General features: G+C 35.7%; 1 protein-coding gene across 1 annotated transcript in view; it reads left to right on the top strand.

The window, feature by feature from the left end:
- Nucleotides 1–22,978, top strand: part of CAMK4 (calcium/calmodulin dependent protein kinase IV) — a 223,968-nt gene that overhangs the window by 88,163 nt on the left and 112,827 nt on the right. The window contains exon 5 of the mRNA XM_036742347.1: nt 17,950–18,022. Within this exon, the coding sequence (XP_036598242.1) occupies nt 17,950–18,022 (73 nt within the window). The remainder of the gene's footprint in view (nt 1–17,949; nt 18,023–22,978) is intronic.

Here is a 22,978-nt window from a genome sequence, read left to right on the forward strand (position 1 = left end):
GCTAATTTTGTGCAAAACCTTTTCAGTTTGATGTAGTTAAAATTGTTCATTTAATCTACTAGGAGCCTCTCTGTCCTTTCTTTGGTTAAGAAGACTTCCTCTGTTCAGAGCTGTCAAAGGAATCTATGTCCCTGTTCCTCTAATTTAATTATGTTATGATTTATTAAATCTAAGTCTTTTCTTCATTTGGAGCTTTTTACGGTATATGGTATGATGTGCTGCTAGAGAACCAAATTTCTGCCAGACTCCTCTCCTTTCCTAGTTTGTTTTGTTTTGTTTTGTTTTGTTTCATAGGGAATTCTCACAACAGTAGGTAAGATATCTTGAGTTTATCTTGAGGCATCTAAGTGGAACTTCCAGTCAGGAAGAACTCAGTTCAAATCCTGTCTTAGGAACTTGCTAGCTGTGTGACCTGAGCAAGTCATGTGTTCTTTAGGCCTAAGTTTCCCATAAAATAATGCACCTACCTAACAGGGTTGTTATGAGAATCAAATGAGATAACATATATAAAGTACTTTGGAAATTTTAAAATATTACATAAATGCCAGTTATTATTATCAAACACTATGCTCTATGGTCTGTTACTTTTGGATGTTATATACCTAATATGTTGTACTGATAAATGTTTCTGTTTTTAAAATCACTATCAAATAGTTTTGATGATTGCTTCTTTGTAATCTAACTTGAGCCCTGTTACAGTAAGCCCCTCTTCCTTCTTCACTTTTTCTGTTACTTCCCTCAAAAATTCTCCAAATTCACTTTTTCTAGTTCTACAAGTAACCCTTTGCTAGTTTGATTGGTATGATACTGAATCTGAAGAATAATTTAGATAATATTATCACTTTTATTGTAATAGTACTGCCCAACCATAAGTAATTAATATCTGTACAATTTGAGTATGTTTATTTCTATAAAGTATTTATAGTTGCATTTACAAAATTTCTGAGTGTTATAATAGATAAGCTCCCAGTTTTTTATACATTCTTTAGTTATTTCAAAAGTAATTTTTCTGTTGTTTCTTAAAGGGACATTCAATATTCAGCAATACTTATCAATATTCAAAAGGTTGATGATTTTGGGGGAGGGGTTTATATTCTGCCACTTTATTGAAGTTATTAATTATTTCAATTAACTTGGTTTACTTAGAGAACTCTAAAGATTCAGCTATCATATCATATTTAAAAAGAGATTATTCTGTTTCTTGCTGTCGCTTATTTCCCTAACTTCTTTCTCCCTTTTTTTTTATCATTGCTATAGCTAGAGTATCTAGAACTCCATAAAATAATAGTGATGGCAATGGTTATCCTTGCTTTTACCCATTATGGGTATTGGAAAGGCTTCTAGCATTATTCCATTGCACATAATATTGTTTTTTGGGTTTTGTTATTTATAAATCCTATTAAGTAATGTTCTGTTTATTCCTAAATTCCTCAAAGTTTTAAATAAAGGGATACTGCACTTCATAAGAAAATAAACCTATAAAGAAATCATATGATTTTGTTCTTGTTATTAGTATGACCTATCGTTTATGGCTTATTGCTGAACCAACCCTATATTCCTAGAATATATCCAACTTGGTGATTTAATATGATGTCATAGGCTCTTAGCTTATATTTTATTGATTATTTTTGCACTGATCTATCATTTTTTTCTCTTTGCATTTCTTTTTAAGATTAAATTTTGGCTTTTTTTGGAAAATAAAGAAATTTATTTTCTCCCTCTCACTTTATTCTTCATTGGGGGAAAAATCCTTGTAATGTATGATCAAACAAAAATTTTCTCATTGACTGTATCACACACACACACACACACACACACACACACAGAGGTATGTAGGAGCTAGGTGGAACACAGTGGATAGAGTGCCAGGCTTGGAGTTGGGAAGACCTGAATTTAATTCCAGACACTGGGCAAGTCACTTAACCCTGTTTGCCTCAATTTCCTCATCTGTCAAATAAGCTGGAGAAGGAAATGGCAAATCATTCCAGTATCTCAAGGGTTCTCCAGCATGGCAAATTGAAAGGCTTATGGGTTCTTGAGTTATATCAGTAGATGCCAGGCATCTAGAGGCTAGATAAGTATTGGAGGATCTTAGGAGGCAGTGATAGGGAAGATGATAAGGTCTGGTGGTCCTTCATCCCATAAGAAAAAATAGTGTTGGTGATTCTCATTTCATTCAAGGCTTGTGAACAGTTAATTAGCCTGCATGGTTTCTTGACAGCCCAAAGCTAAGACGGAGGGTAAAGGGGGCAGGAAAGTAGGAGGGAGGGAGGAAGGACACTGCCAATGGTGATATTTCATCTTAATTCTTAACTATCTTGAGTGAGTTTTGGATGGCCCAGGGCCAAAGGAAAGGGAAAGGGTGAAAAGTACCATTAATAATGGCAGATCATCCAGGCCATCCTAGATGTGTTCTATTCAGATCCTTAAATTCTTCCTTATTTATCTTTTTGTTAGGTCTGTTCTGTTGGGAAAGGGGGCACAGCTATTCTTTCTACCTATTTCTTCTTATAATTGTATTGTTTTTCTCTAGATACTATGCCCTTCCACTCATACATATTCAGTTCGTAATATATTGTCTATCATGCCTTTGAGTATAACATAGGTACCTTAATTATTTTTTTATGTCTTAATCTATTGAGATTATGATTGCTGTCTTCACTTTTATGAATTAACTTGAAGCATAATACACTTTGCACCACTGGATCTTCATTTTAACTATGTGTGAATTTTTGTTTCACTTATGTTTCTTATAAATAACATAATATTGAATTCTACTTCCTGATCCGTTCTGCTACCCCATTTCATTTTATGAAGGAGTTAATAATTGTCACATTCATTTATTAATATCATTTTTTCAATTATAAACATTTATTTTTTTCTTATTTTTTTCTCATTTCTATCACCTCCCTCAGTGGGGGAAAAAAGAAATAAAACCAGAATCTATGCAACACATATGCATAGACAAGGAAATTACTATGTTAGCTATCTCCAAAAAATGTATGTCTCATTCTGCCCATTAGTCAACTCTCTCTCTGTCAGGAGGTAGGTGATTCTGACTGTGAATTTTTGGTACCCAAACTCATTTTTTTTCTGGCTGCTGGCTATATTTTATTCCTTTGACTTGGAAGGTCTGAATTTAGGCATTTTCGGTTTTAGGTTTCTTTCAAGTATATTTTTTCAAGCTCATTCTTTCTAGTTTCACTTTGCTTTCTGGCCCCAATAAATCTTAACAGTTTTATTTTCTGATTTCTTGAAATATGCTATCCAGGTTTTTGATTTAGTCATGGTTTCTAGGGGGAGAAATAATTTTAGAATTATGTTTCCTCAAGCTGTTTTCTGGATCAGTCATTTTTTATAGTAAGTATTTTATCTTTTTCCCCATTTTTTAACCATTTTATTTTTTCTATTAATTATTGTTGTCTGATGGAATCATTAATTACTTCATTCTGTTTTTCAAGGAATCTACTACTTGGATATGATTTCTATCTGCTGTTTGAAGCTGCTCATCCTCTTTCCACTTTTTTGCTCCAGAATTCTAATTTCATATATTATCTCTTCCTTTATTTCTTCTAGTCCCTGTGGCCAAGGAATTTTTTCCCCTTGATGCTCTATTTGTCTTTGTTATGGAGCTAAACATTTCTTCTGGGTTTACTTCTTGTGCATCTCAAACCCACAGTACTTTTTCATTGTGTTTGGTGTTTTCTTCTGTTTACTCTTATTTCTACCCTCAATTCTTAGATTGGAACATTGTACCGTGGCCATAGTTCACCCCCTCCAGCCTGCTTGGGTGGGCTGGGTAGACCTTGTTTTTCTGTGTCCCTGTGGAGTATGGATGCCACTGTCACTGTCATTCCGAATGGAGTTGCTGGTATCCTCTCTCACCTTCTTCTACCCCACCACTGCACACACTTACTTTAATCCCTAATTTCTACCTATAAAACCATTTAGTATTGGTTCCTGGACACTGAATTGGTCTTGTCTCTGTTGCTTTTAGGAGTAAACAGGCTGATCTTATCTCCCTGAATAGGGATCTATCAGAGCTTGCCAGAGCTGAGAATGGGGTGAACTACTTTTTTGTGTGTGCTTATTGTGCCATTGACACCACACTGATGGCAACTAAGGATCACTTTGATGATGATGGACTAGTTCATATCCCTGAGATACTCTCTTAGTTTTGACTTTTAAAAGGCAGGGTGTGGGAATACACAGCGATTTATAGGGCTAAAGAGCTAAAAAGTGACAGAGAGAATAAGGAGAGGAGAATAGACAGAGATACAGATTCATATCCCTGGAGGGAGGCTTGGGCCTCTGTATGAGGTCCCTCTAGATAACCACATGCCCTGCAGGGAAAGTAGCACTGAAGAGGCAGCCCTAACAGAGAACTAATTAAAGGTAGTCCCAGTATAATGAATCTTTTCTGCATGTCTGAACAACTTGATATGGCATCATCCATGTGGAAGATGTTGAGGACCTGTTACCAGAGACAAGGACTGAAACATAAATGACATTCTGCACCCACCTACCAAATGATTGGAAGCATCTTTTTTCCATTCACTGCATGGCTAGAATGGACATTTTAAAAAAAGCCTTACTCATTACCTATGTGGCTTTTATGACATTCCTATCTGATGGAATTGCACCATGTAGAAAGGGTGGGTGGGGAGGGCCTGAGGGCTCTCTTCTCCCTCACTTAGGCCATATAATCTTAAGAAATGGGCCTAGGTCTTTGGCCTTTTCGTTCGTTCTTTTCTGTTCTAGGTCCAGGGAGTGGAATGTCTGATTTGCCAAGGAGTTCAAGCTACAAGGATCCAGGAGTCCAAGAATCCAGGCCTGGTGTTGCAGCCTACCCAGCAGAAGCCAGCAAGGCCAGCTTTGGACTTGAATTTGGTGGGACGAATGCTATGTAGGAACTGAGCCAAGCTGTGAGCCTAATTCCTCTTTACCCTTTCCATCCCTCCTCCTGCCCTCTCGAAAAACAACAATAAGGTGGTATAGGGGATGTTATACCCCTGAAGTTTAAGGGGAAATATTTATACATTTTTTTCTTGCTGTATCTTTGAAGTAAATATCCATTTGTATAAGTTAATCTTGGGACTCCAAAAATGATTGGCAATATAGGGAACGGGGGTATTAGAGAGACTATTGAACTTCCTGAGAGTGCTGGAGTACCCTGTGAGGGACGAAATATAATAGGCCTGACTCTGAAAGCATGGAGCCAGAGTTAGCTATGATACACTAGATCAAATGAAGGAACTCCTGAGTAAAGCCAAGAACCTGCTTCAAAGTTAGGTGTACAAGAACAGGCACTAAGAAGCAATAAGGAACAGAACAAGAAGCAGTAAATCTTAACTCACCATCCAGAGTAGTGCTCTGTCTGGAATATTGTATAGGTACCAGGGAAGGTAGGGCCCACCAGAAGGGATATTTGACTCTCTAGAAACCTAAGTTGTTTTAAGCTGGTGATGAAGAGAAGGCAACATTGATATTTTTTTTTCTGCTGTCAATGACAATGATTTTTAGATTGTAAAGGACTAAAAAATATTGCTAATAGAGATTTGATTACTAAGACAAATAAGTAGATAAGAGAATGCCCAACTTCCCTTAAGGAATTTATGTTAGTCACCTAGCCAAAATTTTGGATAGTGTAGAAACCGGCAAATGTGATTGCTATGCCACAGACAATGATCTTTTAAGGATCATGAAGAACAGAAGTACCTCAAAAATGGGGAAGTAAAATGTTGCTAAGAGTACTTCAAAAAAAGGAAAGAGAGTAGAGTCTGAAAATTATAGGCTATTGATTTTCATTTTGATTGCTGGGAAAGTTCTACAACATATTAGGATGAAGCTAGATAGTGCAGAAATTTAGGTTTAAGAGTCAGAAAGACCTCAGGTCAAATACTGCCTCAGACATTTAGAAAGTCACTTAATCTCTCAGCCTCAGTGTCCCAATCATACGAAATGAGGAACTTAGACTCAACTGGTCTCTACGGTCCTTTCTAGCTCTAAATCTATGCTATTATTTATGATTAATGAACATCTAGAAATTAAATCTGTCATCACAAAGACCGTCATTAAGTCATGCCCAAACCATGATTCTAGAGTAATAAAGATAAACATGTTACCTTCTTCTAACAGAGAAGTTAAAGACTGAAGATGTTTAAGTTGCTGTACATTTTTGGATTCCAATTCCAGTTTGGGTTCTAAATTACAACATAGGATTTACTTTATTTGTTCATATTTGTTACAGGCATTTTTGTTTGTTTTTATCCAATTGGGAGGGGAGAAAATGAAAAGATAGAAAATAAATGCTTGTTAGTGAAACAAATAAATTTAAACAAGAAAAGTAGGTCATGGCAAAGTCACTCCATTTCCTTTTTCTTTAAAATGAGATTATGAGACTGATAGATTATGGGAATAGTAGAAATATATTCACCAACATTTTAGTAAAAAATTTATCAATCTCCCATTTTCTTGTGGATGGGACTTTGAAACTTTAACTTGGATAAGACTCCTTCAAATGTTGTATTAGGTGAAATAAAAACTGTCCTTCATTAAGTCAGAGTATGGGTTGTAGTAGATAAGTCGTAGTTCCTTCTAATTCTGGAATTCTGTGATTCTGTGAGTATTTGCATTAGAGCTGAGGGTCTTTTTTCTTTCTTTCTTTCTTTTTTGTAGTTACCTAAGTGTGAAAAAAATCCTGACGTTCTTAGGGAAAACCCTGGGTAACAGCACGAGCCATAGATAACCTGGTTTGTGTAAACTCAGAGCTATGATTGTAAGCATAAATATTTCATCTCTGTCTATAGTACAATTCTTTGCCCATAGTAGAGAATGTAAGCATTAAAGCCACTATATTGAAAAGTCTATGTTATGAAGATTGTTAATCAATACTGAGAGGACAGAGAGGAGGAGAAGTAGGGGAGATTGTCCAGGATACAGCAGAGTAGTGGGCAGGGGGAAATGCAATGGGGAGAATAAAATGAGAAATGCTTTTAGTTTACTTTTTAAATAGATACTTTCCTAATTGCAAAATAAATAAATCCTGCTCTCTATAGTACTTGCTTTTTGGGAAGTCCCATAAAAGTGCCATAGAAGGCAAAATTTTCAACTGTGTAGAGGAGGAGATGGAAGTATTTTCAAAAATGTCAAAATTTTCAAATATTTCAAAAAGTCAAACTTGTTGTTTCAACTCTGACAAAGGGAATAATAGAGTTAACATAAGATAGTAGGGCAACAATTATACTGAAAATGAGTACTACACTTTCGTAAGGATATCCTATTGTGGGATGTTATTATGATGCATAGCACATTGCTCAGTAATCCTCTGGGTTTTCCCAAAGTTCAGAGTATATGCTGTACTCCTAAACTGTCAGGGGAGTAAAAATCTAGTTCAGTAGTAGTTATTAGTAAAACAGAGTGCTGATTTCAGCATAGCACTTTTACACTGAAAACTATAATGACCACAGTCTACTACTACAGCACATAGACAACCACACTGAAAGCAAATGAAGAGTGTCTTAAAGAATGGTTTTGCTCAAGGCAACTTGCTTAGAACAGCACTAGAGTTAAATTCAAGTTCTTATTGTTCAACCAACTTTCATTATCCATTCAGCAAACAATAACCTAAATTTTCTCACCTGAAAAATTGAGCTCTTTAAAAGAGATAATCTTTAAATTCCCTTCTGTTTCTAAATCCTATGACATTTCACTTTCCCCCCACATACTAATCTCTTCTAGGAGATGCAATGGCTAGAAATGACTAGAAAGCTAGCCTAAGAGTCACGAAGACCTGGATTCAAATGTGACCTCTGATACATATTGATTATATGACTCTGAGTGTCAGTTTAACCTCTCAGTGCCCCAAGCAACTTTCGAAGATCTGTGCTGCATAGGTTGCATAGCAATGCCCATCTGCTTCAGTAGCACCGGTTGACTTACCGATAATTCCCTATACTAATGATGTCATAGGTTCAGTTCCCCTCTCTTGGCCCCCATTTCTTTTATGAGTTTGAGCCCTGTTTCTTAGATTTGAATTATTTTATATTCTAATAAAGCTATAAAAATAAAACCTCTCTGACAGTGATGTAGCCCTTCTCCTTACCAAAGCCACCCCATAGACTCATAAATAGTTGGAAGGGATCTTAGTGGTCATTGAATCTAACCCTTCCATTTTAATGAGAAAATGAAATTTCCTTAATGCAGAGAGGTTAAATGACATGCTCCCTGTAAATATTGAGGCAAGATTCAAACCCAGATCTCCTTCCTTTCAAGTAAACATGCTATTTGCTGTACCATGCTGTCTCAATCCCACTGCATATGCACTCTGATCCCTGTCCCCTTCCACAGTCTATAGATGATTATAATCTCAGTCATCTTTCAGCCTTCTATTGGTTCCTTCTCTACTGCCTTCAAATATGCTGAAGTCTCTCCCATCCTAAAAAGTAAAACAAAACTAAAAGCAAAACCTTCCCTAGACAGTACCATCTTCTCAAGCTACCATTCTAATTTCCTATTCTCCCTTTCTCAGCCAAATTCCTAGGAAAAACTGTCTACACTTGACTACCTTTACTTCCTTTCCTCTCACTCCTCGATCTTTTGCAATTTGGCTTCCAAACTCATCATTCAAATAGAACTGCTTTCTCTATGTTGCCAGCAATCTCTTAATTGCCAAATCTGCTGGATATTTCCTAGACCTCTTCCTCTTGGACCTATCTGCTCTATTTAACATGGTATGGTTTTCCAGTAGCAATGTATGGCTATTAGAGTTGGACTATAAGGAAAGCTGAGCATCACAGAATTGGTGCTTTTGAATGGTGGTGCTGGAGAAGACTTTTGAGAGTCCATTGGATAGCAAGGAGATCAAATCAGTCGATATTTAAAGACATTAATTGAGGCTACTTACTTGAATGTCAAATACTGAAGCTGAAGCATAAATACTTTGACCACATAATGGGAAGACAGGACTCGTTGGAAAAGACCCTGATGTTAGGAAAGACTGAAGGCAAAAGGAAAAGGGGATGGCAGAAGATGAGATAGATAGTGTTATGGAAACAATGAACATGAACTTGGACAAACTTCAGGATTTAGTGGAGGATAGAAAGGCCTGGTATGCTATGGTTCATGAGGTCACAAAGAGTCAGACAGGACTGACTGACTCAACAACAACAACAAAAACAACTTCTATATACTCTTTCCTCTCTGGATTTTGTGACACTACTTATTCTCTCTAGGTTTTCCTATTATTTGTCTGACCATTCCTTCATCTCCTTTGCTGGCTTTTGATTCATATTTAGTAAGTCTCTGTACTTAATATTTTAGAGTAAAGCCAGATAGTTTTCTCCCCCAAGGATCTAGGCTCTGAGGACCTGGGGTATCTTTCTCTGATACTGTTGGCTCAAGCTCCCGTTCTAATGTGTTCCAGCTACTGTTAGCTGCCAGTAATCTATAGTCCAGTTCCACTCAGTCAATTAATGTAAATTAGCTTCCTTAAGGGATATTTACTTCAAAGATATAAGAAGATCAGAAGTACAAGTATCTTTCCCAAAAACCTGGGGGAATACTTCCCTGTACTACCTCAGTCCTTAGGCTCAGACTTGAAACAATTTATACATAGCATTCCCCCCAACTGAGTTCATTTCCAAGTGAAACAGTGATCGATAGCTGAGTCTGCATCTCTGCTACTGTTAGACTGGATTGAGCAGGTCTCTTGGGACTTACCACCTGGCTTGCAGCAAATCTCAACATGAACTCCAGTCCCTGGACTTCTGGTGGCACACTCTGCCAATCTTCTAAAGCTCACAAAGCCATACTCATCTCTAATTTCTTTCACCTAAAAGCAGGAATGAATAAATACAACAGAGGCAGGTTTCATCTGCTTCTAGGCAAGAGAGGAACAAATGTCCCTACCCAACTCAGAGACTCTGAGGTTCACCCTAGCTAGACAGTGCCTTTTGAATGCACCCCAGTTCCAGCTCCATAGGCAATCAAAAAAGGCTTATCTTCACCATGTGGCTAGCATATTGGGACAATTATAGAATGTTTGACCATTCTATTTGTGGATTCCATCATCTGAGCATACTGTGCACACTCATAAATTACTAAACTAATTATCTGTTCTTTTTATTACATGCATCATAATCCCTAACTGTAGTTCTTCTCCAAAGTTCTTTCCCAGGCCTTTTCTCTTCTGCTCTACATTTTCTCGTGGTGGCCTTACAAGATCCCCAAATCATCTCTATGCAAATGTCTCAGATCTTTATATAAAGTTTCAGTCTCTTCCCAGAGCCTGTCCTATATTGCCAATTTCCTATTGAACATTTCAAACTCAATGTCCTTAAGGCATCTAAAACTCAGCATGTTCAAAACTGAAACCATTATCATTGCTGTATTTAAAATCTGAGACTAATTTAGCAAATTATGTAATAGTACGGAACTATAATATCTGGGTTAGTTAGTCATATTGGTCTGCGTGTTATTCTTTCTCCCTTACCTAGAACTCGAAACACTGAACCATAGAATAGGAGAATTGGACCTCAGACAGAGAAACCTTAGAGGTCATCGACTCCAACAACCTCATGTTACAGATGAGAAAACTGAGGCACGAAGAGTTGACTCATCTAAGGCATGAGACCACTCCTTGACAGAACAACCCTATAGTGGTAATAAAAAACTAAAATTATTCAACTCAACATTTATTAAAGGCCTACAAGATCCTGTACAAAGACAAAAATTCATTAAAGAGTCCCTGCCCCCAAGTAGCTCACGTTCTACTGGGGAGATACAGTAAGCAAAAACTTGTTTTCCCTAAAGACATTCATGTTCTTCAGGGGCATTTCTTTTATATATCTTTCTAGCCTCATCTCTTACGTTTCTCAGTTTCTCTGCATATGATCTCTTTGGTCAAGAATATCTTTGAAAATAATTCAAATACTAAAACCTTTAACTAAATCCTAGAGAGGTAAGAAATTTGCTGCTATTTTTGTTTTTGTTTTTGTTTTTAGTGAGGTATTATAGAGCTAGGGGAATAGTTAAATTTATAAAATATTTTACAAAATATTTTATAAAATGCTCATATTTGAAAAAATCAAAGGGTATGAATGAAAACTCAGTTAATAAATCTCAATTTCCAATTCTGTATCACCACAAAAAGAGCTGCTACAGTATTTTTGTACATATGGGTCCTTTTTCTTTGATCTCTTGGAGTACAGGCCTACTATTACTGGGTAAAAGGGCATGTACACTTTAGTAGCCCTTTAGGAATAGTTCCAAATTGTTCTCCAGAATGACCAGACCAGTGTGCAACTACATGAATAGTCCACCACTGTATCTATTTTTCCCCATCCCCTCCAGCATTTGTCATTTCTGACAGGTGTGAGGTGATACCTCAGAGTTTTAATTTGCATTTCTCTAGTCAATAGTGATTTAGAGCATTTCATATAGGTAGCTTTAATTTCTTCTTCTGAAAACTGCCTATTCATATCCTTTTATCAATTGGAAAATTACGGTTATTTCTATAAATTTGAGTTACTTCTCTATATATTTGAGAACTGAGTCCTTCATCAGAGAAACTTGCTATAAAAAATTTTGATATTACTTCATTGGCACCTTTTGGTGCCAATTGGTGCACTATTGGTACCTTTTAACAAAATGTAGTTTCCCTGATTATCTTCTTTAATTAGGTCTATTTTTGCTCTTGCTTTGTCTGATGTGCCTTTTTTATGTCTGCTGAAACATAATTAATTCTGTTCTAGCCTTTTACTTTAACTCTACGTGTGTCTTTTTGTTTCAAATGCGTCCTGTGTAAAAAATATGTTGCTGTATTCTGGTTTCTAATCCATTCTGCTATCTGCTTCTGTTTTTGGATGAGCTCATCCCATTTACATTCACAGTTATGATTACCAACTATATTTTTCCTCCAACCTATTTTCTTCTGTTCATCCTCTTTCTCTTTTTATCCTGTTCCTCCTCAAAAATCTATTTTACTTCTGACCACTGTCTCCCTTAATTTGCCCTCCCTTTTATTACTCCCCTTAGGCCCCCCCCATATCTCTTATTCACTTTGTCTCCTATTTGCTTATTTAGTAAGATATATTTCTGTAGTCAGTTGAGTGTGTGTGTATACATATATATATACATACATATATGTATATATTATTCCCTCTTTGCCAATTCCAGTGAGAGTGAGGTTCAAGTATTATTCCCAACCCCTTCCATTTTAAAACTTTTCTTTGTATGCCTTTTTATGTGAGATAAATTTTCCCTTTCTACCTCTCCTTTCCCCCTTCACCCAGTGCTTTCTCATTCCATTTTTTTTGAGGGGGGAGGGATTCTGTTTTTTAAGGCATTATTTTCTTCAGCATTTTTTGTACTTCTTTACCAAGCTGTTGACCCTCTTTTCACAATTTTTCTGCATCATTCTCGTTCATTTTCCCATTTTCCTCCATTACTCTTATCTCTTTCTCTCTCTTAAAAAAAACTTCCAGGAATTCTTGTTGTTTTTGGATCCAGTTAGCATTTTTTTCTTTGAGGCTTTGCTTGTAGCAGGTTTCACATTGTTATCTTTTTCTGAGTTTATGTCTTGGTCTTCCCTGTTATCACAGTAACTTCTTAAGGTCAAATTCTTTTTTTGTTTGCTCATTTTCCCAGCCCATTTCTTGATTTTGAACTTTACATTAAAGTTAGTGTCCGCTCACCTTGGGGTAGGGAAGCACTGTCCCAAGCTTCAGGCTTTTTATGTTGCTATTTTCAGAGTTAGTTCTGGGTGTCCCCAAGTTTTCAGTACCTTCAAGGTGGTGTGATCAGGGGAGAGGTATGGTTGCTGCTCACCTGGTCTGTGCTCTGGTCTACCCAGGAAGGCCCTCTGCTTCCCTGTAGCCACAAATGCCGGCACTCCTCTTGGCCCTGGAACCAGGGTCCCTCTTCTCCTGCAACCAGGGCCCCTGTTCTCCTGCAACTGTAAGTGCTAGCATTCTTCTCTGCTTTGCAACTGTGACCAGGGCCCTCGCTCTCTTGTGACCAAACAGAAGTTCTCTTCTCCACTCTGGAAATGTGACCCAGAACTGCATATGGACAATAGACTTGTCAATCAGCATCAACTGCACCCAGTGGCAGCAAAGGACCCTTTGCAATCCCTTTCTTACCAATTTTCTTATTTCCTTACCGTTTCTGGGCTAAGAGCTTCTGAATGCTGCTTCTGCTGCTGCTGCTTCTGCTGCTGCTGCTGTTCCAGGTCAGTCTCCACCCCAGCTTCACAGACCTCTTCTGCCCACTTTCTAGTTTGTGGTAGGCTGGAAAAATGTCTCACCCTTACCCTTTGTTGGCTCTGCCACTCAAAAATTTTATTTGAGACATTATTTTAAAGTTGTTTGGAGGGAAATGTTGGCAGGGTTCAGCTGGCTTGCTGTCTATACTCTGCCCTCTTTACTCCACTTCTAGTTCTTTTTTTTTAAGGACCTCTTCTGAAGCCAGGTCTTCCCCAGGTCTGCCTACCTTTATTTATTTATTTCTCTTTCTTACCATGATATACCTTCTCTTTCTTGGATGATTTGTTCATGCAAGGTGCTTGTGGCTATTAACAGGAAATATTTATGCTGCTCATTAGTTCCCAGAAGATTACAAGAACACTGTATTTTGCTTTGAATTTACATTATCTACTGTTGGAAGAGATGTAATGAACCTACCACTCTACTTGGAGGAAACACCCGTTTAAGAGATCAGCTCAAGGCAATATATGATTAAATAACAAAGAAGAATAAAAAAAGTGAAAAGTTCAAAAGGGTAAGATAATCTTGGAATGAAGGGATCAGGAAAAGGCTTAATAAAGGAACCACGGACTATCTTAGCTAGAAAAAGACACTGAAATACCATAAATGAACTATCAAAGCAGAAACAAAAACAACAAGAAACAAATCTGATTCATTTATAAGTGTAAGGTGTTTGTGGGTGTATTTAGATTATATATATATATATATATGTGTGTATATACATATGTATACATACATACATACATACATATATATATGTGTGTGTGTGTATATATATATACACACTCAGGTGATATATGTATATATATATGTGTATATATATGTGTGTGTATATATATATATACATATATATATACATATATCACCTGAGTTTGACTGAATATGTGGCTTACTAGGAGACTTAGATAGATGTCTCAAAGATCTTGTCCCCTTCCTTCCTCCAAGGGAGAATTTGATTCCTGCATCAAGGAGAGCTGGAAAAGTGACTACAATACTAGCCACCCTGCTCTACTAAGGATGGAGACATTAAAGTAGAATTATATCTATCTGCCTTCTAAATATTGCTAGTCTAGGGAAAATGATTTCATTAGGTACTGATTTCCTGCTTGCTAGGAGAGCTTCAAAGTTATATCTGAAGCCTTGACCCATATCATGTGCAAAAAACCCCATCACAAATAATGAGCAGGAAGCAAATCCATTTATATAAACCAAACAGTTCTCAGAGTGAATGAGCTTTCCCACTGAGAGCAAAATATCTCAGCCCAACCAGAAGTCCCTGATGACTCCCAAGGAGAAATCTCCTAAAATTTCTAAGGAGTGAAATATCTAAGGAAATCAGGGACCTTTTGAGTATCAAAACACACACATACTCTCTCTGTCTCTGTCTCTCTCTGTCTCTGTCTCTCTGTCTCTCTCTCCACCCTCTTCCCTCCCTCAACTCCCCCCCCCAAGAGGATCTGGATTCTTTCTTGAAGAAGAAAGGAAGATAATTTCTCCCAAGTACTTCTTCCAACTCATCAACTCTCTACCAGAGTCTTATGAAAATTCTCCAGGTTTAAACCTAAGGTTGCACAAGCATATTTTATCAAATTTTTAAAGTTTAAAAATCGTGTGATACAAAAATTAGAAAAATTCTTCTCATAAATGGAGACAAGAGATACTCTCTCACATACCTTTAATGAAACATGTTAGATTCTGATAAATAAACCCGAGAGAAACAAGGCAGAGAAAGAGAATTTTGAATCGATGGATACTGAGGCAAAAATTTAAATAAAACCTTTGAAATGTGACTACAGAAATATATTCAGAAAATAATTCACTATGACTTAGTTCTATTTATATCAGGTTTGCAAAAATGGTTTGATAGTAGGAAAACAATTACCACATTTCATTATAAAAACAACAAAGACAACACAAACTAAATGATTGTTTCAATAAAGAAAAAAAGATCTGAAAACTGCAGCATTCCTTTATGTTAAAAACTCTTAAAAGCAAAGGCATTGAAGTTACCCTTTTTAATGATGAAAAATATATATTTAAAACCAGGACAGAAAAGCAAGAACTATTATTATCAGCACCATGATTATCATATTATATCTAAAATACATCATATATTGTATGATTATTATTTCCCAGTTGTTTTTTCATGTAGCTTTGGAAATGCAATAATATAAGAGCAATAGCAAAAGAGAATTTTTCAAAAATTTAAAATTCCTTTGGAAGAAAAAAACCTAGAATGCAAAAAAAAATTAGAAAAAGTAGGAAAGGTATCAAGCTATATTGCAAAAGCCAATTTTTTACCAGTTAAAAAAAGAGTGGATCATTGGAGCAGACTAAATAAATAAGAATTAAAAACAATGTTATTTAAGAGCTCAGTGTCTGATAAATCCAAAAACATAAATTACTAGGGGAAAGGAGTCCTTTTTTGGGCAATAGGTGATTGAATACTTTAACCAAAACTAGGTTTAAACTGCAAGCTTACACTTTAAACTACAATAAACTCAAAATGGATATGCAACAATAAAAGGTCAAAGCACAAAAATATTAGAGAACAAGATCAGGTACCTTTCACAACTATGGTTGAAGAAAGAATTCTTGACTAAACAAAAGACAGAGGACATCATCAAACATAAAATAGACAATTTTGACTACATTGATTTAGAAGCTTTTACAGTATTAAAATCAATGGAGGTAAAATTAGAAGAGAAAGAGTAAAGTGTGTAAATATTTACAGCAAGTATTACTGACAAAAGTTGGATAGCACAAATATACAAAGAATTGAATCAAGTATCAATTAACAATTAATCATTTATCAAACTCCTACTATACATCTATCTATCTATCTATCTATCTATCTATATATAACAGCAAATGTCATTCCCCAAAAGCCAAATGGCCAAAGGATATGAAGAGTTTTCAAAAAAAGAATCACAAGCTGTAAATTCCCATGTGAGGGTATTCTCCTAATCAGTCATAGTGAAAGAAATATAAAAGAAAACTCAGATATTCTACTTCACACCCTGCAAATTAGCAAACATAACAAAAGACACAAAAAAGTTTTGCATGGACTTTGGGACAAAAGGCATACTGACGCACTCTTAATTGAGCTGTAAAGTGCTCCAGTCACTTTCAATGAGAAATTCAGAGAAACATGGGATAATATATATTAAATGATGCAAGGCAAAATTAGCAGAACAAAGAGAATAATATACACAATAATTACAACAACGTAAATAAAAAGATCACTAAAAGGAAGTTGAACTCTGAGTAACTGAAAAACCAATGCAGATTCCCTAGAGAAGAAAAGGAAACATGTTTAACTCCTCAAGACAGCAAGTTGTGAGGCTACTAGGACAGAATACTGTTTACATTATCAGATACAGTCTACCAGATGTTTTTGCTTTATTGTTTTCCTTCATCACAGAGAGGATTCAATAGAGGTGGTGAAATGACCATGATGTAAAAGCAAAGGGCACCGTTAAAATATATATTTAAAAACTTTGAGCAAAATGTGCTTTCACCCAATATTCTAGTTGTTGAATTGCTTAGATCTTTCTAACCTAATAAATCTTATCTTTCCCTTTTCCTGACATTATGTTTCTTTGGTTTTCAAATTTATAATGCATGCACAGTATGATTATTTCAATTTCATGCTTTATTAATCTCCTTATGAAGATTTATCAGGAATTGGAAAAGTCTGTGGTTTATGGTCTTTTAAATAAAACAAAAGTATTTAGTTGATTTTTGGAAACTACAAAAATCAATTGATCATACATCCTTCCCTTAATGAACTTGACCTTGGTATATCACAAAATTTGACCATGAGTCAAAAGAATTTGACTCTTTGAAATATTGATTATTTTGTGGTTTTTATAAATGTTTTAAATGTTGTCAAATTTGCAAAAGAAAATAATTTAGTTTTAGGTATTATAATATATATACATATTCAGAATTAGCTTTGTGAATATTGATAGCTCATTCTATAGGTCTCTTCATGTATTATTTAGTATTGGCCATTATATCTATAAGGGATTGTCCCTCTCTGGTAATGTCTGTTTCCCAAGGATCATTCTACCTGAGTTAGAAAGGTTGATTATAAGATTGGTTAGTTTCAGGGTGATAAATTTCTCAGCCACAGCTACTCTCCAGAGCTATGGTTCCAGTCAACACTGATAAAGGGAATGCCTACACTGAAAAACCAAAGAGACCTGAAATTTGAGGAAGTAATAGTAGTAGCAGTAGTAGCAGTAGCAGTTTCATTGGTACCCATATAATGTCAAGAAATCTAGGAGTCTGCAAACACAAGTCAAAGAGACTTGAAATATTGAGGAAGTAGTAGTAGTAGTAGTAGTAGTAGTAGTAGTAGTAGTAGTAGTCACAGCAGCAGCAGTAGCAGTAGTATCTCTATGACATAAGCCTCAAGTAAGACTTTAAAAATAAAAGGCAAGTTTGCAGCTCTAAATGCTTTTAGTAGCAGGTTGGCAGTCCAAGACAAAACAAAAGAAATCCTTTCTATTCCCCCAAAGTAAGTGGAGATCTAAAGACATTTCTGTGCTTAAACTCCTTAATTCACAAGGAAAATGATAACCCAGTCTAACTATTTGAATGTTACTATATTTTGGTTAACTATTCATCTGACTACATTGTCCTATCTGAATCTAACTATTTCCTTAATTTCTTTTAGAATTGTGGAAAAAGGCTATTACAGTGAGCGTGATGCAGCACAGGCAGTTAAGCAAATCCTGGAGGCAGTTGCCGTAAGTATTAAGTAATGCTTTAGTAATTAAGTATTAAGACTCATCACTAACTAGTCTTTCTCCTTAATAATAAAGTGGTCATGACAGTATGATTATTATAGGAAATCATCTTGAAAATATTATTTTCTTATTGATTTTTTCCTTTTTCATTGATACAAATAGCCCTAAGTGGCAAAAAACATATTCACTAAAATGAATTCTCTCATTAGCCAAATGTTTTCTAATTAAACTACTGGATATTAGCTTTGGAGCCCTTCTCCCTTGCCCTTGTTTTTTCTTTTTTTAATCTACTTTCCACACCCCACCCCCCCACCATGATAAAAATATATCATGGAGCTTTTAAATTGGTAGTATTGACTTTTTTTCCTGATTGGAGCAGCAGCACACAAAATGGATACGAAATATGGCAATTTTAGCTTTGGAAAGGAAACACAATTCTGAATGCATAACATTTCAAGACAGAGCATTAATAGAGGCAAAAATATACTGATAAATGCTTGTTATAAAACATTCCTTCCTGAGAAGCTTATTTGGATAAAAAGAATTAGAGGTGATGCCACAGTTATTGAGATTCTACCAGTTAAAACCTTTCAAATGTATTCAGGAGGGTGATAGCTGGTAAAATATACATGATTGATTCAGTTATTGAAAATAAACTCAGATTAAATTATTCTCCAAATAAGTAGGACAGACCTCAAGGGAAGATGCTTAACATAAGCAGTTAAAAGGAAAATTCATAAATCATGTCCAAGATTAAAGTACATTATTATTATTAACTATCATTTATCAGTTTAAAAGTTAGCTATTCAGTGCACTAAGAAACCAGGGTTGACTGACAGGCATATACTGGCCTGACAATCACACACACAATTAAATCCACTTAAAAGAAAGTAGTTCCCTGTGTCCAGAACTACAATTTTGAAACCAAAGGGGGAAAAAACTCTTCACAATCTCTGCAAAAAGCTGATAAGAACAGTAAAACTGTATTCTAACTAAACATTGCATTAAATAAATAGGATTCAGCGTTAGTTGGGTTTATAGATTTATCTTGCCAAATTTGTATTTTGTTGTTGGTAGGGTTTTTTGGAGTGAGATGGATGAGAGGGATGACTATGGGAAAATCCCACATACTTGCTTTTAATAATTTTTTTCATGACATGGCTCCTGCATATTTGGCTTAAAATGTTGAAAACTGTAATTATTGTTCCCTCCCCCCTGCCAGTCACCCCAATTTCACCATCATTGTCTATGGCACCACCACTTTGTGTATTCCCTAGGCTGGTAACCTCAAATGTAACCTCATTTTTCATTTATCTCTTTCCTTTGACCATCACATCCATTCACCAAGCTTTTGTCAATTTTTAAAAATAATAGTGTTCTTTTTATAATCATGAACCTAGTTCAGGTCTCTATTATCTTATGCTTCAATAACTGCAATATAGCTTCCCACCCAAGTTTCCCTACCTTCTGTGTCTCCCTGCTGTAATCCAAACTGTCTTAAATACCATGTCACTGTCCTGTTCACTGAAGGATTTCCCATCTCAGCAAAGTCCTTTCTCATTACTCCACAATATATATTCTACTTCAGTCAAATAAAATGGCCTGCTGTGCCCCAACCCTGCTTTTTATTCCTATATTCATAACTGTAAATGAGATATTTTCTTCTGCAAATAATTTCCTTCCCACCTCCTCCTCTCTTTCTATCTCCTCTCCTAAAATTTGATTCAAAAATCCCTTTCTTCAGAATGCCAATTTTAAATCAAACCAGTTTGGTTTTATTCTTCATCCAATCATCACTTAGATATGGATATTCTTCCATGTAACACTTCAAGTAATTTTCTAAGTTACTTTAGTTCTATGATTCTGTCATGGACCAGTGAGTATTCTGGTTAACAAAACTTTCCATGTAAAACTGAGTATCTATTTGTGCAGTGAAACTACACCTAAGCAAGGATATCTCTGCAACGTATGTAGGGACCTGAGTGTCCAGAACTCTCTCCAAGGCGTGAAAAATGAATTGCTTGATGTCCCAACTATGTATCTTTAGGAAAATAATTCTTGGACCAAAACTTTGTGGGTGGCAAAATTGATTATCATGGCAAACAAAAATCCAATTTGAAGATAGACTAAAAAAATACCAGAATTGTCATAGTTGGTTTAAGTTTAGCAGAATAAACCTATAAGATAAATTAAGTTTTTCTCTAAGACTTCTCAAAAGCAAAAAGGATTAGAATTCTGTGACTTGGTCATATAATTGGCAAGATGACTACACAGTTATTTTCAGCATGTCTTCTCTAACCTAACAGCATCAAAAGAAGGAAATATACACAAAATCAATAGTAATCTCAGTTGAGTCAAGATAGAAAGACCAATCCTGCACAAAGGTAAAAGTGCCATTAAATAACACCAGAGAAGTTAAATACTTAAACATCCTACTCAGCCTTCTCCTCCAGCCTCTCCATCCAGCATAATCTCATATGATTGAAATTTGGGGTTCAGTTATGGTAGCCCCTAACCAGTTTCTGCTAGGCAATGACCCAGTTCATACAACCCACACCAAATAAAAGGCAGAAGTCAATAATTCTGTCCACCTCTGTGAAGGGAAGTACAACTGAATGTATATATATTGGGGAAGAGTGCAGAAGTTGAAGCTTGCACAGCTGGCTAGAAAGCAAGGAACTTTCATACCTAAGAAAGAGGACAGAAGAAATCTAGCTGTAGGCTATAGCCAGGACTTTCTTCTGAAGATTTATTTGCTCTAGGGAGGAAACCAGCTGGATCCCTACCTTCCAAATTCAAGGATGCTGAGTACATTCAGGCTTAGGAATCTGAGGAGAAAAACTGTGCCCCAAAAGCAAAAGAGAAAAGAAAAGGAAACAAATAGCAAAGAGCAAAGCCAGAAGCAAGCTACAGGGAACAAAAGGAAAGAGACTGAAAAACAAGAAGTACAAGAGAGATGGCTTGCGTATAAGTCTATATTGCAAGAAAATAAATTAGTGTGACCCCCCCTTCCTCCTGAGAAGGAAAAATAAACAATTTTTTAAAAAGTCCACAATGAATAAGGAATATACCATGAAGAGAAATGAGCCAAAAAACCCTACTGAAATTTTAGACTGCTCAGAGATCATGAAAGAAGAGGGAAAAAACCCTCCAAAGTAGTTCAAAAGAGAAATAAAACTTAAAAGGAGTAGAATGGAAAATATGCCAGAAACCAGAACTCTCAAGGCACATTTTACTAAGACAAGAACTCACAGCAACAGAAAATTTCTTAAAATAGCAGAAGTCATTCAAAAGAAAATGCCACATATAGAGTTTAAAAATTCAGAAATAAAAGAAAATTATACAGAAGAGAAGCAGAAAACAACTTTGAGGAACTTATGAATTTTCTATAGTTCAATGTTGCTGACCTTGAAAACAGGACATATAAATAAAGGATCGAAGCTCTCTTTCACCTTCTAAAAAATGATAAAATAAAAAATCTGACCACAATACCACAGAAAACAAGAAATACCATCTAGAACTTTTGAATGTGAAAAAAAAATGCTGATTGATCAAATTCACAGATTGTGGCCAGAGAAAAACCCTTTACTTGAAATGAATGGATTGTTGAAGTGTTGATTTAAAATAGGATCTGAGGCAAAAATAAGTACAAAAGAAATGGTGAAAGCAATGTTAAGAATCATGACTTTAAATGTGAATGGATTAAACCGTTCAATTAAATGAAAGGAAATGACATAATGAATAAAAAAGAAGGGAATAATTTGCTGCATAAAAGAAACATATTTACTAAAGATGAATACAAAAAGAAAATGATAACTAAAAACACATTATTGGGAGATTTTTTAAAAATCATCAATCATAATCATGCTATCACATAATGCTAGAAAAACATCCAAAATGTCAAGAAAGAGAAATATGGAACCTGCTTTATGTTTAAAGTTACCATAAACAATAAAATGATATTATTATTAAATATACATTCATGAAATGGCTTAGCAAATAAAATTTACAAAGGAAAACCTAAATAAATTGCAATAAAGAAATAGAATGCCACAATTATTGTAGAAAATAATACTCTTCCTTCCTTCCAACTGGTTAAGTCTAACAAAAAGATAAAAAGGACCAGGCAGGCCACCTGAGAAGCTGGTTTGAAAGACTTCTAATGAGAATACTAAAGAATATACCAATTTCTCAGCATAAATTATACCTTTTAAATAGAGTTTAAATAGAAATTATTAATGTACATAAAAAGGCAAATGTATTAAACACATTTTTTCACAGAATATGTTCAAATACTCAAGTGGATCTGTGATCTTGTAAATGTAGATGTTCTCTTGAACAATGGAGATGCTCTGTTTGGTTTGGACTCCGAGAACATCATGCTTTCCCCTGGATAAACTCATCACCGGAAATCTCATCATCATGGAGATTCCTTCAGCTTTGTTCCTCATCTTCTCCTCAGGACTCTCAGTTGCCTCTTCCCTCTGATTGAAGGGCTAGAGGGTAGAACAAAAAACTGCTCCCAAACATCCCTTTATAAACGGCTCAGAATTTTTCGGCCAACTCTTCATTTGTTCTCAGCTGCTCTGCTTGGTGTTGACTCCATGAGCATCATAACCCTGTGACAGGTACCCTTTGGCAGTTCCTTTCAGCTTCCTTTTGTGTATTGTCTTCACCCCCAGATTGTAAGCTCCTTGAGGGCAGGGACTGTTTTTCTTTTTCTTTCCTTTTTTTTTGTATCCCCAGGGCTTGGCACAGTGCCTGGCACATAGTAGGCACTTAATAAAAGTTTATCAACTATTGAAAATGACAAACCATCCATGTTTACTCATTCATTGGTATTCTTGTTCATGTCATCCCATAAGTTGTTCACAGTGCATCCATCCAACATGCTGGAATCCTGCCTCTCTTTTTCCTGAATCACAGAGATAGCAATGCAGCACTCAGGATGTCTAA

Source organism: Trichosurus vulpecula, chromosome 1 (genome assembly GCF_011100635.1).
Source record: "Trichosurus vulpecula isolate mTriVul1 chromosome 1, mTriVul1.pri, whole genome shotgun sequence".
Classification (NCBI taxonomy): Eukaryota; Metazoa; Chordata; class Mammalia; order Diprotodontia; family Phalangeridae; genus Trichosurus; species Trichosurus vulpecula.